We start from the raw sequence: 20,228 nt of genomic DNA, 5'->3' as shown, positions 1-20,228 counted from the left end.
GTTTCATTCAGTTTGAGAGATGGAGCCACACTAAACCAGCAGAGTGGGTCCCAATCTTTTCTGCACAACTTCCTGGGGGAGGCTTAAAGAAATACATGTGAGATCACAATGCTGGGGGTGGGGCACATGTCTGAGTATTTTACTTTAAGCTCTTCAGGTGAGTCTGACACACAGCCAAGGTTGAGGACCCATGTAAGCAGGCGGGCCAGAGTGCTTTTTATCCGAGGCACGTCCTGTTCTCTGGTCCAGCCATACCTGCAGCACTGAAACCCAATGTCTCCAAGCAGCTGACCCCTAAAGGGTCCAATTCTTCTTTTAAGAGGGGGCTGTTTGAAGCGATGTGAATAGAACGTGAATAAGGGCAGAGAAGGTACAAATATGCTAATAAGGCAGATATTCCAACCAGTTTATTGTATTTTTACACACACAAACACACACATATACACAAAAATAAATAAATAAATAAATAAAGTAAGCTCTATACCCAGTAATAGCACTAGTGATGATGCATTTTTGTATTTTTAAGATCATATTTTTGAGAAAGATCAAATAATATTTCATTAACATTTATCTACTAATTAATATTTAAATGTTAATGTATATTTAACATTTTTTACAACAATGTTACTGAGGTATAAATCACAAAACATACAATTAACCCACTTAAAGTATACAATAGTTTTCATTATTTTCACAGTTGTGCAACTGTCACTGCAATCAATTTTAGAACATTTTCATCACCCGAAAAAGGAATCCTGTACCTATTAGCAGTCATTCTCCATTACCGACCCTTCCCCCAACCCTCAGCAACTATTGATCTGTTTTCTGTCTCTATGGATTTGCCTATTTTGGACATTTCATATAAATGGAATTATGCAATATATGGTCTTTTGTTATTCCATTATTTCACTTAGGATAATGTTTCCAAGGTTTACCCATGTTGTAGCATATATCAGCATTTCATTCCTTTCTACTGCCAAATAATATCCATTGTTGGAATATACTACATTTTATTTACCCGATCATCAGCTGATGAACATTTGGGTAATTTCGACTTCTTGGCTATTTGAATAATGGTGCCACAAACCTTCCTGTACATGTTTTTACGTGGACATAGGTTTCCATTTTTCTTGGGCATACACCAAAGAGACTTGCTGTGTCATATAGTAACTCTATGTTTAACCTTTTGAGGAACTGACAGTTTTCCAAAGTGGCTGTAACACTTAACATCCCCACCAGCAACATATGAGGTTTCCAGGTTCTTCACACTCATGTCAATACTCATGATCTGTCTTTTTTATTATGGCAGTATTTGTTTATTCTTTGAGACAGGGTCTTACTCTGTTGCCCAGGCTGGAGTGCAGTGGCTCATTGCAGCCTCAACCTCCTGGCCTGGCTCAAGTGATCCTCCCACCTCAGCCTTCTGAGTACTAGGCTACAGGCACGTGTCACCACAACTGGTTAATTTTTGTATTTTTTGTAGAGATGGGGTTTTGCCATGTTGCTCAGGCTGGTCTGGAACTCCTGGGCTCAAGCAATTCACTCGCCTCACCCTCCCAAAGTGACAGGAGGTGTGAGCCACCATGCCCAGCCAGTAATTGCATTTTCTTTATGACAAAATTATTTTCAGAGCTTAGAACTGGATAAAACTTTTTCTCTACTTGTATATTCCTTCTACAAAGGAAAGCAGTCATTGCTTCTTTGCACTGACTGGTAGAAAGCTTAAAACTAAAACTTTTCTTGGTTGGAAATTCTTGCTAAATTTTAATTTTTATTTTCATCTTTTATCTTGGAGGTATTTTTTGATACCTCTATATTAGTAAAAGCTAATTCACATCCCTTCTAGTGAGAAAGAGACTATTAAGAAGTAACGAAATAAATATGTGGTAAGTACCCTTGATCTGCACAGCAATCTCAAGGCAGTAATTATAAAGGATAAAACTGAGGATATGAAAAGTTATTTACCAAAGTCAGAAGCTTATAAGTGGCAAAACTGGTATTAGAATACAGATCTTGGAGTCCCTCATTTCAGTTCTTTATCCTCTCTCAGCATTCCATTATTCTGTTTAATACAGACATTTTATGGTATCTGAAAAGTACCCCAAAGTAGCTCCTGAAGAACCAACACTTAAATGTAATACAGTCCCTGTGATAAGATGTTCAACTAATATTTTATTCCAGTGATTGAGATAACTTTAAATGTTCCTCAATAGTCCCCACAATAGCTTAGCTCTGTATGAAAGAAAAAAATGTGTTTATTTTTCACTGATAATTATAATTATTATAATAAGGATTTTTTTTTTTTTTTGAGATAGAGCCTTGCTCTGTCTCCCAAGCAGGAGTGCAGTGGCATGATCTCAGTTTACTGCAACCTCTGCCTCCCGGGGTTCAAGTGATTCTCGTGCCTCAGCCTCCTGAGTAGCTGGGATTACAGGCATGCACAACCACTCCAGGCTAACCGTATTTTTTGTATTTTTAGGAGAGACAAGTTTTGCCATGTTGGCCAGGCTGGTCTCAAACTCCTGGACTCAAGTGATCTGCCTGCCTTGGCCTCCCAAAGTACTGGGATTACAGGTGTGAGCCACCACACCTGGCCTATAATTATTATTTAAATTATTAATTTTCTACTAATGCTGAGAAAGATGGTATAAGACATAAAAATCTAATGTTTGTCTAATGATATGGGTCAAGGCACCTAATATCAATAGTTAGCTAAAGAATAGGGGAAAATATTTGCAAATAATTCCAATGTAGAATAATTTATAGAAAGTTACTTTATATTTTTCCACATTACATTTTAAAGTAACTTAAAATATTTTTGGCTATATGAAATTTATATATTCTTCCTTAAAGAAAGAAAATAAACTTTTATGGAAGTAGTTACAGAAATGCACTTGGTATTCATTACTGGTGATACAGAATAGAATTTAGGTTTAGTGCCAGATATAGGGTGAGAACACCATTACCTGGAAACTATACTTACCTCTAGGTGATTTCTGTAAATTTGAAGTCCAATGATTTCACTTATTAAAGTGGACAAAAAAGTTATATGTTCCGGACCTAGGTGACAGTTACAAAAACTATCTAAAAGACAAAAACAGTCTAACCATGAATGAGAGGATTCAATACATTTTATAAACGCCTCAAAAAACTATTTTCTTACCCTCATTCTATCTCCACATCTGGACTTGAGTATTGTGAACAATTGCAGTTTGATCTAAAGAATTAGTCCATCACTATGAATTACCACACGTCACAAAATGACTTAAATCACCAGTGTTAAGTAAGTGGTAGGACCTTATGATTGAATAAATATTGGTTTTCTAGAATTGTAAAAACCTCAGAAAACGTATAGTTTTGCCTCAATCATTTTATAGGTGTAGGAAATAAACATGAGGGGAAGGGACTTGCCCAAGATCTCCTAAGTTCATGGCAGAGTGGAGACTACAAACAAGTTTATTTATGATCGAAGGTTGTTCTACGATACCATAATATTTCAAGTCAAAACTTAAAATGGACTTGATTTTTGGCTTTGTTTAAACCTGCAATTTAAAAAACTGAGCAAGATCCAGCCCAAAATGGCAAAAAGGTTTTATGAATACACACTTTTTGCTAACAGTCAACTAGAAACCAAATAGAATAGCAATGTTACTATCAGAGCAGATCATGGGTATATTATTAAAAGCAAGTGTAATGATGCTAGCCTTCAGATTCCCTAGGATATTTTAAAACTCTCAAGCACTTCTATTACATAGTTTAGGGTCACTGGAGAAAATTACTTTTATGCAGACAAAGGAACACACATCTGGAAAAGGAGCTAAAGAAAAATTGGGCAGTTCTTATCTATTTTATTCCCTGAAGAAATGTGCTGACCATTAACTTCATAAGTTGAATATTATAAATGAAAAAAAAAAGGAAGAAATAGAAATCCACCCAGTTCTGGAATCATGGATGGAGTTCTGGAAGATGGTTTGATCTTGTAATCTTTTTTACTGGTCCTCTCTTGGCACTCACTGTCTTCTGCTTAGTTGGATTATATCTTCCACTGAAATAAATAAGTGTTAATCATAATTTTTCAGTCACCATTATGTACAATAAAAACATTATAGGCCACACAGGGAGAAATGTATATTGCACCTTGTTCTCCCCCATAGACCTTCACATGGAAACCTTCCTGTGAATAGTTTCTGCTTACAGTGCAAATCTTAGGCAGCTTTCTGTTATAGCACATCATCTCCACAGCTACAGAGGCATACAGCTTAAGGGCAGATAATTCAAAGGCTGGAAGAAGCATGTCAGGTGCCCTAATGTGGAAAGTTCTGTCTAATGAGGGATAAGACAGATCCATGAATTCCTTTTCTTAGATTTCCATGAGATCCTTTTTCCATGAATGACTTATGTGGCATTAAAAAGCCAACCTTCCTTACACTCTGACTTGAGAGAGTAAAAGGCCACTTCAATTTCCTAAAAACTTTCTTAGGAGGTGATGGCAGCAAAATGACAGAGTAAGAACTTGTCATTTTCTCCTCATTAAAATGAAGGATAAAATTCTCTCCTCCATAAAAGTGATGACAAATTGGCAAATATGGTTAGAAGCAACTTTATCAAAACCCTGGAAATTAACTAAAGTGTTGCAACAATCCTGGAGAATTTATAAAATAACAACAGCAACAAATGGCTGAAACTTCAAACACTGAGCTTTGTAGCATTTTAACTTGCCCTATGCCTATCCCCTGCTCCCCTGGCTCTCATCCCCAGCTCCATGGTAGCCTTGAAAACCAACAGCACACAATTGCAGTGAAAACTCAGTAGCCTGGCGGATACCATAAGAGGCGGAATAGGGTTGGAGCTCCTTTAACACCTATTTCATTCCAAGAGGAATTTCATTATTTAAACAGTCTGGTGATTACTTGAAAGACCACTTACAAAGCTATCTTTATCTGACCTGACATGGAGATGGTCCAGTGTAAATAGCCTTTTCCCTAGGGGCATTTGCTGGAACAATAAGAAACCATTGTTTAATTTCAGAGCTGCCAGAGTTAGTAGATAACAATTGAGGCAAAAAGTAGGCTAACCAGGAAGCTTAAAAGGAAAAGCTGAGAGGCCAGGCTCAGTGGCTGTCACCTGTAATCCCAGCACTTTGGGAGGCTAAGGGAGGCAGGTGGATGACTTGAGGCCAGGAGTTTGAGACCAGCCTGGCCAGTATGATGAAACCCCACTTGTACTAAGAATACAAAAAAAGAAAAAAAAATTAGCCAGGCGTGGTGCTGCGTGCCTATAATCTCAGCTAGTTGGGAGGCTGAGACATGAGAATCACTTGAGCCTGAGGCAGAGGTTGCAGTGAGCCGAGATCAGCCTAGGCAACAGAGTGAGACTCTGTCTCTAAAAAAAAAGGAAAAGCTGAGAAATGAGTGTTAATAAGCTCCATTATATTTCTTGGAATCTAGAAGCCCATACACATGTGTAACTGTGGGTATGCATAGGACTGGGTGCATACTCAGGAAAGGCCTGAAAAGGCCCTAAGCTCTTGCCTCTGGCTCACCTTGAGTCTCTGCACAAGCGGGAAGTAAAGAATAAGGTAGAGTTGTAATTTGCCTGGCCGACTGTTGAAGGCATGCTCCAACACACACACAGAGCCCATCAGCAAAGGCTAGGAGATTTATTGATGATAGGCATTTAAATAAATCTGTTCAATCATTAGCTGACCCCTAAGCTAACTCAGCAGAGACTTCAGTGTCTATCCCAACAAAGGATACAGATTTTACATAATTATTTTAGAAAAGTCACTAAACAAGCAGCTGCAAAAACAGTGACGACAACAAACCCTGGGGAGGAAAAAGAAACTAATATACAGAGTGGCCATGTTATATTTTTTAAAACACCCAGTTTTCAAAAAAAAATTACAATATATGAGAAGAGACAAGAAAACATGGCTCTTATACAAGAAAATAAGCAACTAATAAACATTTTCTCTGAGGAAGTCCAGATGTTAGACTTAATAGACAAAGACTTTAAATCTACTATTTTAAATATGTTTAAAGAACTAAAGGAAAGCATATCTATAGAGGAAATTATGAGAATGATGCCTCACCAAATCAAGAATACTAATAAGAGATAGAAATTATTTAAAAAGAACCAAATAGGCATTCTGGAGTTGAAAAAGAAAATAACTGCAATGAAGAATTCACTAGAAGAGCTCAACAGCAGATTGGAGCAGACACAAGAGTCAGTGAAGTTAAAGATTTGTCAATTAAGATCGTCTGGTTTGAGCAACAGATAACAAAGAATAAAGTGAAGGAAATTAAAATATTTTCCCCAAAATACATTTCTTTGACATATTTTAAAATGTCAGTCTCTTGGCCAGCAGGCAGAAATGGCCTTACAAAGCTGTCTTAAGTGGGGAAAGTTTGCATTAATGTGGAGAATCTCCACTAATGCAGCTGTGCCACCTCCCCTTTCTATGCTTTTCCCCAGATGTAGGAGAGATTGAAAGTCTGACACATTTAAAAGTCTGAGAAGAAACATTTACCGTCTATTCTCTCTGAGGGTGGCTTCACCTACATAAAAAGTCCACCTTTGTTCGCCAAACCTTTTCTCCCTGCCCCCAAAACCTTTTTTAAAATCAGAATCTAAGCCCCCACTCTTTCTGTAACCTCAAAATGGTATATAAGTTTCTATAACTCATTGGGAAGTTGGGTCTTCATTCTGAAGACTCCCATGTATACATATTAAATAAATTTGTGTGCCTTTTCTCCTATTAATAAATCTGATTCATGTCTGTGATTTTTAGCAAACTTTAGGGGCCAAGAGCCTATGGCTCCCACTAAAGAAAACTGAACAGTCTCAGAGACCTGTAAAACACTATCAACTATACCAACATATGTATAATGAGTATCCCAGAAGGAGAGGGAAAAGAGAAAAGGACAGATAGAATATTTGAAAAATAATAGCTAAAAATTTCCCAAATTTCATCAAAAATATTGATTTACAAATTTAAGAAGCCTAATAAATTCCAAGATGAATATCCAGACACATCATAATTAAACTATCAAAAGCCAATACAAAGAGGGAATCTTGAAAGCAGCTAGAATGAAGCAACTCAGTCTGCATAAGAGATCTTCAATAGGAGTAACAACTGATTTCTCCTCAGAAACTATGAAGGCCTGAAGACAGTGAGATGAAATATTCAAAGTGCTATAAGGAAAAAGACTTTCAACTAAGAATTCTATATGCAACAACACTATCCTTCTACAATAAAAGAAAAATTAAACATTTCCAGATAAGTAAAAACAGAAGGAATTAATCATCAGCAAACCTGCCCTATAAAAAAATAGTAGAGACTTTTGTGTTGAAATAAAAGGACATTTGATAGTAGTGTAAATTCACATGAAGAAATAAAGAAAACTGGCAAAGGTAACTACATAGGTAAACATAAAAATAGGATAAATGTGGTTTTTGTTTGTAATTCTTTTTAAATCTCCTAACTGATTAAGAAAATAACTGCATGAGCAATAATTGTAAATCTGTTGATGGAAACAAAATGTATAAAGTTGTAATTTGTATGACAATAACAGCACAAAGTAAGGTGGAGGGAATGGAGCTACATAGGAAAGAACTTTTGGTACACTATTGAAATTAAGTTGTTTTGAACCTAAAGTAGATTGTTATAAATTAATATCTTAATTGTAATTCCCAGGCAACCACTGAGACCAAGACCAGATGGCTTCACTGGTAAATTCTACCAAACATTAAATCATACATATATAAAACCAATTCTTCACACACACTTCATAAAAATGAAATAGGAGAGAACACCTTCCAACTTATTTTATGAGGCAAATATTACTCTTATTTTCTTGTTTCTGCTTATTTGGGGTTTAGTTTGCTCTTCTTTTTCAAGTTTCTTAAGGTAAAAGATTTGATTTTTTATTTGAAATGACTTCTTTAAAAATATATTTACAGCTATAAATTTCTCTAAGCACTAAACCTGATAAAGAAAATCTATGAACAAAATTTACAGCTAACATTACATTTAATGTAAAAATCAAAAGCTTTCTCTCTAAGATAAGGAACAAGTTAAGGATGTTCACTATTACCACTTCTATTCAACATTGTATAGGAGGTTCTAGCCAGGGCAATTAGGCAAGAAAAATAGATAAAAGGCATCCAAATTAGAAGAAAAAAAAAAGAAGTAAAACAATCTCTATTTAGGTGACATGTTCTTATATATAGAAAATACTAAGGCATACACATACACATACAGACACAGACACATACATGCATTTATGAGATCTAATAAGTTCCTCAGCATTTCTAGATTTAAGATCAATATGCAAAAATCAACTGTATTTCTAGACACCAGCAATATACCGTCCTAAAATGAAACTTGAAACTTAATTCTGTTTCAAACTGCATCAAAAAGAATACAGTATTAGGAATAAATTTAGCCAAAGAATTGCAAGATTTGTACACTAAAATCTATAAAATATCTGTGAAAGAAATTAAAGAAGATCTAAATGAACAGAGAGAAATTCATGTTCCTGGATTAGAAGACTTAATAGTTAAGATGGCAATACTACCCAAAGTGATCTACAGATTCAACATACTCTCTCCATCAAAACACCAGCTAAATTTTGTGAAGAAATTGACAAGTGGATCCTAAATCCACATGGAAATAAAAGGGACTCTGAACAACCAAAACAATCTTGAAAAAGAACAATAAAATTGGAGTACTCACACTTCTTGATTTTAAACTCACTAAAAAGTCATCCAGACAGTATGGTATTGGCATAAGGATAGGGTTATAGATCAATGAAATACAACTGGGAGTCTAAGAGTAAACCCATATGTTATGGTCAATTGTTTTTTTACAAGAGTGCCAAGAGCATTTAATTGGCAAAGGATAATGTCTTCAACCTATGGTGCTAGGATAACTGAATAAATACAGGCAAAAGAGTGAAATTGGACGCCTACCTCACATCATATACAAAAATGAACTCAAAATGGGTGAAAAGGGAGCTAAACTATAAAACTCTTAGAAGAAAACATAGGTTAGGCAATGACTTCTTATGTATGACACCTAACACACAAGCAAGCAAGAAAAAGTAGATGAAGGTCTTTATCAAAATTGAGAACTTTTGTGTTTCTAAAGATATCATCAAGAAAATAAAAAGACCATCCATAGAATGGGAAAAAAATTGTAAATCTTTTATCTGATAAGGTCTCATACTCAGAATATAAAATGCTCTCAATGCAACATAATAGAGACAAACAAACCAATTGAATAATAGGCAAAGGACTTGAATAGACATTTCTCCAAAGAAGATACAGTTGTCCCTCTACATCCAAGGGTGACTGGTTCCAGGACCCCCATGGATACCAAAATTCACAGATGCTCAAGTCCCTTACATAAAATGGTGTCATATTTCCATATAATGTACACACATAATCCAGTATACTTTAAATCATCTCTAGATTACTTATACATAACACAAAAGTAAATGCTACATAAACAGATGTTATAAAGGATTTTAAAAAATTATTTATTATTATTGTATTATTATTATTATTATTTTTGATCCACAGTTGGTTGAATTCACGGATGCAGAATTCGTGGATATGGAAGGCTATCTGTATAGAAATGGCCAACAAGTACAAGAAAAGATGTTCAACGTCATTAGTCACTAGGAAAGTGCAAATCAAAACCACAGTAAGGTATCACTTCACATCCATTATGATGGTTAAATTTTTTTTTAAATAAAGGACAATATGTGTTGACAAGGATGTGGAGAAACTGGAACCCTGATACACAGCTAATGAGAATATAAAATGGTACAGCCACTATAGAAAATAGCTTGGCAGTTCCTCAAAAAGATAAACAAAATGGAATTAACCCAGCAATTCCACTTCTAGGCATGCACCAAAGAGAATTAAAAACATTTACACACAAAACTTGTACAGGTATGTTCATAGTAGCATTATTCATAATAGCGAAGAGGTGTAAATGTGTAAATGTTCATCAGCTGATGATTTGGTAAATAAAATCTGGCATATCCAAAAACTGGAATATTACTCTGCCACAGAAAGGAATAAAGAATTCGTATATGTTCCAACATGGATGAACCTTGAAAATGTTATATTAAGCAGCAGAAGTTAAACACCCAAGTTCACATATTGTATGCTCCCATTTACAGTTGGAAATGTGTCACATAACATTTCGGTCAGCAATGGACTGCACATATGACAGTATTCCTGTAAGATTATAATACTGTATTTGTACTGTACCTTTTCTATGTTTAGATACACAAATACTTCCCATTCTGTTACAATTGTTAGAGTGTTCCCTACAGTAATATGCTGTACAGGTTTGTAACTTAGGAGCAAGAGGCTATACCATATAGCTAGGTGTGTAGTAGGCTCTACCATCTAGGTTTTTGTAAGCACACTCTATGATGTTTGCACAATGACAAAATTGCCTTATGACACACTTCTCACAACATGTCCCCATCATTAAGGGACACATGACTGACCGTATATGAAATAACAAGACCAGAGAAAATCATAAAGATAGAAAGCAGATTAGTAATTGCCAGGAGTTTAGTGGAACGGGGTTTGGGAACTAACTGCTCATTCATATAGGCTTTCTTTTTGGGGTGATGAAAATGTTCTGGAATCAGTTAGCGGTGATGCTTGCATGACCCCATGAACATACGAAAAATCATTGAGTTGTACACTTTACTTTATTATTTTTATTTAAAAAAATTTTTTAAATGGGGTCTGGCTCTGTTGCTCAAGCTGCAATGCGGTGGCACGAACATAGCTCACTGCAGCCTTCAACTCCTGGGCTCAAGTGATTGTCCTGCTTTGGCCTTCCAAAGTGCTAAGGACATAGAGTTGTAGGCTAAAAGGATAATTTTTTTGGTATGTGAATAATATCTCAATTAAAAAAATTTTCTAAATGTGCTTTGGGAATAATCCATTTCCTGTTAAAATTTTATTTAGTTTATTAATCATGTCTAAAAATGATTTCTTCTGGTGAAATATGGAATTAACCACAATCATTCAATTATTATGTCTAATTAATATAGCTCATTATAGATATTTATTATTTATAGTACTAAATGATTTTCTATTACATTAAGGATGTTTTGAGTAGCTTCCAAAATATGGCCCATTTCTAAAAGATCTAACTAACATGATGACACAAATGTCTGAATAATAACTGACTAATGACACTAATGATGAAGCTGAGGTACTTCACTGGTAAAAGATATTTAATCTCCTAGATGTCTTTTAGAGCAGTGTTTTCCAAACTGCAGAATGCAACTCATTAGTGGATTGATTTACTGAATTACAATAGCAGTATAAAAATAACAGAAAAGGAAACAGAACAGAAGAGGAAAAAGAACATATATTAATAAAAAGAACAGAAAAGGGGCCAGGTGTGGTGATTCATGCCTATAATCCCAGCACTTTAGGAGGCCAAGGTGGGAGATTGCTTGAGCCCAGGAGATTAACACCAGCCTGAAAAACGTGGCAAGACCCTGTCTATATTCTCTACAGAAAATCAAAAAATTAGCTGGACATGGTGGCTCATGCCTACAGTCCTAGCTACTCAGGCGGCTGAGGCAGGGGGATCTCTTGAGCCTGGGAGTTTAGGGTTACAGTGAGCAATCATTGTACCACTGCACTCTAGCTGGGGCAACAGCACAAAACCTGTCTCTTTAAAAAAAAGAAAAAAAAAACAGAAAAAGAAATATCAACATGCATCACACATAGTAAGAGAAAATATTCTTTCATAAATTGTAAAATATATAAATATATGTGTGGGTATAGGGATGACAACATGGTGTCAGTCATGGTCAACAAAGTTTGGAAACCATTCTATGCTCCTGAGTATTATGGTTTTTAAATAAATAATAGTGGCTAAGCCTCCAGCAAGTTTATGTTATTAATAGCAAAACAGTCACTTGCAGTTCCAAATTACTGTCATATGTATTTTTCTGTCCTCCCAAATCAATACATTGTTACTCTGCTGATTCTTTATATTCAATAAAGCACTATAGTAATGATAATAGTTAATGTTTATTGAGTTAGGGATTTTTTTAAATAATCTCTAATTCTCATACCAATCATTCATTTTGGGTTTCAACTCTTCATCTTATGGGGGAGAAAATGGAATCTGAGAGTGGTTACTTATATAAAGCCACATTAAATAATAAGAAATGGAGGCAAAAACTGATTGGTCTATCTGCTCCAAAGTCAGTGCCAATTTTCATTTACACTTGTCCCCCCTTTATCCATGGTTTTACTTTCCACAGTTTCAGTTACCTGTGGTCAGCCACGGTCCGAAAATAGGTGATTACAGTATAATAAGCTATTGTAGAGACACCACATTCATATAACTTTTATTACAGTATGCTGTTATAATTAAGTTGTATTATTAGTTACTGCTAATCTCTTCCTATGCCTAATTTGTAAATTTAATTTTATCATAGATATCTATGTATGTAAAAAAAACTTAGCATACACAGAGTGCTGTAGTATCCATGATTTTGGTATCCACTGGTGATCTTTGGAATGTATCTCTCTTGGGTAAGAGGGGACTGCTGTACCACCCTGCTTCTCACTATGTTTTTAAACACTCTACTCTATTAGTTATACAGTATTGATACTGCTATTTTGACTTAAGAATTTCCATAGTCTATCTGGACTGTCTCTTGACTTTTCTCTTTTAATATAAAATTATTTAAAATGATTATAAAGTATACATATTCTTATATAAAACCTAAGAGGCATAAATATAAATCATCCACAATTTCACTAACCTATTTTGTACTGCAATTTTTGTTTACTATTATAGGTAAGCGTTTTTCTATGTCAGCTGTGTACTTTCCTAGAATGTAATTTTTGCAACTTCCTAGTATCAACAGAGTTATTGACTTACTCTTTTAATGTTGGATATTTTGGTTGTGTTATCTCTACTGTAGCTGCTTTTTAAAAAAATCAAAATCAGAAGGATGCGCCCCTAACAATCTGTCTCTTACCGAGTCCTAGCATCAATTTCCCTCAGGTTCTTTTGCTCCAGGGTACCAACGGCTCCTGGTTATTTTCTTCCTTTAGGGCTTTTAGTCACTTTAAAACTGTTCATAAGCAGAAAAAAATGAGGCTTCACACTAAAGAAAAAAAATAAACTTTGGTTTTCTATTTTTAGGAACTATTCCTGTGGTATCAGTTTTGAGCTCCTTGCTTTCGGGAATATGATTTTTCATAGTTAATACACACCATGGGCCACAGTCAATAAAGTTACCTATTAACTTGTCTAGACTTTTTTGGCAACTTACAAAACTTATCCCAAAAAGACTGTTTCTCCTATTTAATCTTAAAGAGACTTTTGTCCAATTGGTATACGTAAAGATCTCTAGAATACATCCTTCAACAGCAGTATAGATATCTTGTTCATTTGTGGTCATAATACATAGTATTATGTCTACACAGTAGGACTATAATAGCTAATATTAAATCTACATAGTCTACACAGTAGGACTACAATAGTTAATATTAAATCAGGCACTATCCCTTTCTGCTAGATTTTTAAAAGAGAATTTCACATTTACATGGGTATTTTCTAATGTTCTGATTTGTTCTGAATGTTAGGAAAAATGGGTAAGTCAATATTTTAATATTAGTACATATGAGAATATCAACCAAAGCAAATATTAAAAGCCATGGAGACTTGATTAAAAGTTCACAAATCATAAATGTACCAATCCATAAATTATAATAAAGCAAATACTGATGTAACCACCACTTAGGTCAGTCACTAGAATATTATTATCATACTGGAAGATGCCATCATGTCACTCACAATTATTATTCACTTCTTCCTTTCCATTGGTATTAATAATTACTAGCCTGTCTTCTGACATCACAGTTTAGTTTTGTCTGTCTTTGAACTTTAAATGAATGGGATCACATTGTACATATTCTTTTATTTCTGACCTACTTCACTCAATACTGAGAATTATCGATAATGTTGTATGAGTTATAGTTTGTTTTTATTGCTGTTATTATTCATATATGTATATATAATTTTTATCCATTCCATTACTGATGGACATTTAGGCTATATTCAGTTTTGGACTGTCAAGAATAAAGCTGCTATGAACATTCTTGTTCTTTTGGTGTAAATGTATGCACCATTCTATTTGATATACTACTGGAATTGTTGGGTTATAGAGAAGGTATATGATCAGCTAAATATAGAAAGTAATGCTAAAATGTATTTGATATGGTTTGGCCCTGTGTCTCCAACCCAAATCTCATGTTGAATTGTAATCCCTGGTGCTGGGGGAGTGACCTGGCGGGAGATAATTTGATCCTGGGGGCGGAACTCCCCCTTAGTGTCCTTCTGATAGTGGGTTCTCATGAAATCTGGTTGTTTGAAAATGTGTAGCACTTCCCCATTCACTCTCTCTCCTGCTCTGCCATGTGAAGAAGGCGCTTGCTTCCCCTTCACCCTTCCACCATGGTTGTAAGTTTCCTGAGGCCTCCCCAAACATGTTTCCTACACAGCTTTCAGGACTGTGATTCAGTTAAACTTCTTTTCTTCATAAATTACCCAGTCTCAGGTAGTTCTTTATAGCAGTGTGAAAACAAACTAATACAGTATTCCAAATTGGTTGTATAAATGTATACTCCTACTAGCAGTGTATGAGAATCCCCTATTCCTCCAGATCCTTGACAACACTTGGAATCATCAATCTTCGAAATTTGTAGCTGTATCTTGTAATCTTAATTTGTATTCTGCTGATGAGTAATGGTGTTGAGTCTCTCTTCACATGTCCTTTGGCCATTTGGATATCCCATTCTGTGAGGTGCCTAATACCATAACTTCCTTAAAAGACTCAAATTTGAGTCATCAACAAAAGGAGGATACTAACTTCCAGAGTTAAGCCAGTAAGAAACACAATATTTTGAGGTAGTACCGATTATATATACCTAATTTGGATGATTAGGGAGATATTTCTATGTTTCTATTAGATGAGTGATTTGCATTGTTTATAGTTTCAGAGAGTGAACAGGGTTTTTTTTTTTTTCCGTTTGACCATTTATTTAGTCATAAATTCATTCAAAAATTATTAAACACCAACTTATGCCAGGCACTCTATTCAACATTAAGTTTCATCAGAGATGGAGGTGATTGATCTGGGATCAAGCACAAGCAGTGCTGGAGGGCACAAACCAGCTGAATGGGCAGGTACACCAGACCGTGTCATCCACCTCCATGCACCAGCACCTTAAGCCCAGTTCAGACCTGCGGTGTGGAGGGCTTCACAGACAACCTGATCTCAGCCTGATTCACAGCTGCTGCTACATAAGGGGGTGGGGAGGAATGAGTTTGGCACCCAGGTGATCTACTTGGTTGTCCTTTGGTAGTAACTTGCCCAATTTTGACAGTAAGTGGACAAGTATCTTAGCCATGACTTGGAAAGGACATGATAAACAGAAGTTCAGATTCCCCAGGGATAAGAGTCTGGGTCATCCTGCCAGAGGAAGAAAAGGCCCACACTTGAGTCATGGATAAATCAGCTTGGTACATGGGACTGCAGCTGCGCTATAGCCCTACTCCCTCTGCCCAAACCTGGTTCCTAGCCTTCCCCCACAGGTGTTGATCCTAAGAACCCTCACTAATAAACTTCCAGGCCAGGTGCAGTGGCTCATGCCTGTAATCTCAGCACTTTGGGAGGCCAAGGCGGGAGGATCTTTTGAGGTCAGGAGTTCGCGACCAGCCTGGCCAACAAGGTGAAACCCTGTCTCTACTAAAAATACAAAAATTAGCCAGGAATGGTGGCACACACCTGTAATCTCAGCTATTTGGGAGGCTGAGGCAGAATAATAATTTGAATCCAAGAGGCAGAAGTTGCAGTGAGCAGAGATTGCACCACTGCACTTCAACCTGGGTGACAGAGCAAGACTCCATCTCAAAATAAATACATAAATATATAAGGCTGGGCGCAGTGGCTCATGCCTGTAATCCAAGCACCTTGGGAGGCCAAGGCAGGCGGATCACCTGAGGTCGGGAGTTCGAGACCAGCCTGACCAACATGGAGAAACCCCGTCTCTACTAAAAATACAAAATTAGCTGGGCATGGTGGCATGTGTCTGTAATCCCAGCTACTCGGGAGGCTGAGGTAGGAGAATCACTTGAACCCAGGAGGCAGAGGTTGCAGTGAGCCAAGATCGTGCTATTGCACTCCAGCCTGGGCAACAAGAGCTAAACTCCATCTCAATAAATAAATAAATAAATAAATAAGTAAAATAAACTTCCTACATGCTGATTCCTGTTTCAGAGTCTACTCCCTGAGAGATCCAACTCCCAGTAATATCCAGTGGAAAACCAAACTGCCCTCGTAGACCTACATTCTGGTGACATACATATGTGTATGTGCTAACATATGATTAGAATAAAGAAGTTTATTCCAATTCTGTGAAGAAAGTCATTGGTAGCTTGATGGGGATGGCATTGAATCGATAAATTACCTTGGGCAGTATGGCCATTTTCACGATATTGATTCTTCCAACCCATGAGCATGGAATGTTCTTCCATTTGTTTGTATCCTCTTTTATTTCATTGAGCAGTGGTTTGTAGTTCTCCTTGAAGAGGTCCTTCACATCCCTTGTAAGTTGGATTCCTAGGTATTTTATTCTCTTTGAAGCAATTGTGAATGGGAGTTCACTCATGATTTGGCTCTCTGTTTGTCTGTGATTGGTGTACAAGAATGCTTGTGATTTTTGTACATTGATTTTGTATCCTGAGACTTTGCTGAAGTTGCTAATCAGCTTAAGGAGATTTTGGGCTGAGACAATGGGGTTTTCTAGATATACAATCATGTCATCTGCAAACATGGACAATTTGACTTCCTCTTTTCCTAATTGAATACCCTTTATTTCCTTCTCCTGTCTGATTGCCCTGGCCAGAACTTCCAGCACTATGTTGAATAGGAGCAGTGAGAGAGGGCATCCAGAATCTACAATGAACTCAAACAAATTTACAAGAAAAAAACAAACAACCCCATCAAAAAGTGGGCAAAGGACATGAACAGACACTTCTCAAAAGAAGACATTTATGCAGCCAAAAAACACATGAAGAAATGCTCATCATCACTGGCCATCAGAGAAATGCAAATCAAAACCACAGTGAGATACCATCTCACACCAGTTAGAATGGCCATCATTAAAAAATCAGGAAACAACAGGTGCTGGAGAGGATGTGGAGAAACAGGAACACTTTTACACTGTTGGTGGGACTGTAAACTAGTTCAACCATTGTGGAAGTCAGTGTGGCGATTCCTCAGGGATCTAGAACTAGAAATACCATTTGACCCAGCCATCCCATTACTGGGTATATACCCAAAGGACTATAAATCATGCTGCTATAAAGACACATGCACACATATGTTGATTGCAGCACTATTCACAATAGCAAAAAGTTGGAACCAACCCAAATGTCCAACAATGATAGACTGGATTAAGAAAATGTGGCACATATACACCATGGAATACTATGCAGCCATAAAAAAATGATGAGTTCATGTCCTTTGTAGGGACATGGATGAAACTGGAAAATATCATTCTCAGTAAACTATCGCAAGGACAAAAAACCAAACACTGCATGTTCTCACTCATAGGTGAGAATTGAACAATGAGAACTCATGGACACAGGAAGTGGAACATCACACTCCGGGAACTGTTGTGGGGTTGGGGGAGGGGGGAGGGACAGCATTAGGAGATATGCCTAATGCTAAATGGCAAGTTAATGAGTGCAAGAAATCAACATGGCACATGGATACATATGTAACAAACCTGCATATTGTGCACATGTACCCTAAAACCTGAAGTATAATAAAAAAAAAGAATAAAGAAGTTTAACTTTCATTTTCAAAATATTTCCCTCTTCACTATTTAAGCAAATTTGAATAACAGAGGTAATATATTTTTAGAACAGATATGAATTGGAAAATAAACCTGAACTGCAAGATATTAATAAAAATATTTAAGGTGGTTGTGCAGAAAAGTCAACGTAGCAGGCTTTAGGCTACTGTCTTTGGAAAAGCCTGCTTGCGAGGTTGGCCCTTGGCTGGTATCTGGAAACTTACTGGTAAACAGTTCCCTACACAGATATAAACCTTTTCCCAAATGAAAAGAATGATTCACTGTGCCTATGCTGTTTGTACAAACAATGTGGTTTATATTGAACACCTGTTTTCCTTCTGGGAGTCTGGAATTTTGGTGCATGCCAGGCAGAGGAAGCCTATGTGATCTGCTCCCAATAGAAACATTAGATGCTAAGTATCTAATGAGCTTCTCTGGTAGATAAAACTTCATGTACTGTCATACCTGTTGTTGCAATTTTTTGCTGGAGGAATTAAGTATTTCTTATGTGACCCTAACTTGGAGAAAACTTTCGGAAGCTTGAGCCTAGTTTTCTGAGAATTCATCCCATGTGCCTTATCCCTTTGTTGATTTTGCTTTGTATTCCTTAGTTATAAATTCCCTGTGAGGCACATGGATTAGAGAAAGAAAGAAAAAAAGAAAGAAAGAGAGAAAGAAAGAGAGAGAGAGAGGAAGGATGGAAGGAAGGAAGGAAGGAAGGAAGGAAGGAAGGAAGGAAGGAAGGAAGGAAGGAAGGAAGGAAATATATATTAGCCATAAGTACAAATATATGCCAATCCTTATGAATTCTTCTAGTGCATCATTGAATATGGGAGTGGTCTTGGGGACTCTGAGAGTGTATGAATTCTTCTAGTGAACCACTGAATATGGATGGGAGTGGCCTTGGGGACTCTGACACAGTGGCATAATAGTTTTTCCAGGGAAGTCCTTTGTCAGAATTTATTTTAATACTTAAACTACATTATATTTCCAATAATGAAAATGTATAAAGGTAATTAACAATAATTTAAAGAATTTGACTATTCAAGAAAGAATATACTTTATCTAGCCAAATATTGGACAAAATGTTGCTACCTCATTAATCTCCACCAAGGAAACTTGCTATACTTGAGTGGCTCTTACCTTGACCTATATTTAAAAAGGATGCTGACTTATAGCTGATGCACATTTTGGATTAATTTTTTATAGGGTTAAGTTACATATTAATGTTTTTCCCTACATGGGATAAAGTTACTCAGACAAGGATTACCTGAGTAATTCTTCTGTATTTAGTACAGGACCAGGGAAAATTGTGTGTAGATACAACCTTCTAAACTCACAAAACATTCCTGTGTTTTTGGGTTTTTTTCTTAAGAAACAGTGTCTTGCTCTGTTGACCAGGCTGGATTGCAGTGGTGCAATCGTGGCTCACTGCAGCCTTGAACTCCTGGGCTCAGGCGATCCTCCTGTCTCAGCCTCCCAAGCAGCTGGAACTACAGTGCACACCATCACACCCAGTCAATTTTTCTAATTTTTTGTAGAGACAGAGTCTTGCGATGTTTCCCGAGTTGGTCTTGAACTTGAGGCCTCAAGCAATCCTCCCACCTCAGCCTCCCAAAATGTTGTACGACAGGCAAGAGCTACTGCACCAGGCCCTCTGTTCTTTATCTATCTTAAATTGGTTTTATTTGCATAGAAAAAACAGTTTGCACTGTCACCTACATTTATTTTAGTGTCCACTCCAGTGAACATATTTCCCGACTAAAAAGGGTAGAGCAGATGCTGTAATTATTCAGGCATACCTTGTCTTATTATGCTTCACTTTATTGTGCTTCAAAGATACTGCATTTTTTACAAATTGAAGATTTGTGGCAACCCTGTGTTGAGCAAGTCTATCAGCACTATTTTTCCAATAGCATATGTTCATTTCCTATCTGCATCATATTTTCGTAATTCTCACAATATTTCAAACTTTTAAATTATTACTCTATCTGTTAATGGTGATCAGTGATCTTTGATGTTACTACTGTAATTGTTTTGGGGAGCCATAAACCATGCCCACATAAAACAGCAAACTGTTTAATAAAGGTATGTACATTCTGACTGCTCTACCAACCAGCCATTCCTGGGTGTCTCTCCCTCTCTTTGGGCTTCTCTATTCACTGAGACACACACTATTGAAATTAGGCCAATTAATAACCCTACTGTGGTGTTGAAGTAAAAGGAAGAGTTGCACATCTCTCACTTTAATTTGGCTAGAAATGATAAGCTTAGTCATTTAGTGAGGAAGGTAT

At 36.5% G+C, this 20,228-nt stretch overlaps 1 protein-coding gene across 4 annotated transcripts in view; it reads right to left on the bottom strand.

Annotated features, from left to right (window-relative positions):
• Nucleotides 1-217: 217 nt before the first annotated feature.
• Nucleotides 218-20,228, bottom strand: part of CCDC169 (coiled-coil domain containing 169) — a 70,587-nt gene continuing 50,576 nt past the window's right edge. For 3 of the 4 annotated variants that reach the window (XM_030818526.1, XM_030818524.1, XM_030818527.1), the window contains one exon: nt 3,529-4,045. In XM_030818526.1, the coding sequence (XP_030674386.1) occupies nt 3,946-4,045 (100 nt within the window). In that variant the 3' untranslated portion in view covers nt 3,529-3,945. Of the gene's footprint in view, nt 327-3,528; nt 4,046-20,228 lie in introns of those variants that run through there. The other variant, XM_030818525.1, reaches the window with a different exon arrangement.

Source organism: Nomascus leucogenys, chromosome 9, assembly GCF_006542625.1.
Source record: "Nomascus leucogenys isolate Asia chromosome 9, Asia_NLE_v1, whole genome shotgun sequence".
Taxonomy (NCBI): domain Eukaryota; kingdom Metazoa; phylum Chordata; class Mammalia; order Primates; family Hylobatidae; genus Nomascus; species Nomascus leucogenys.
This window is presented reverse-complemented; position numbering and strand designations above follow the sequence as displayed.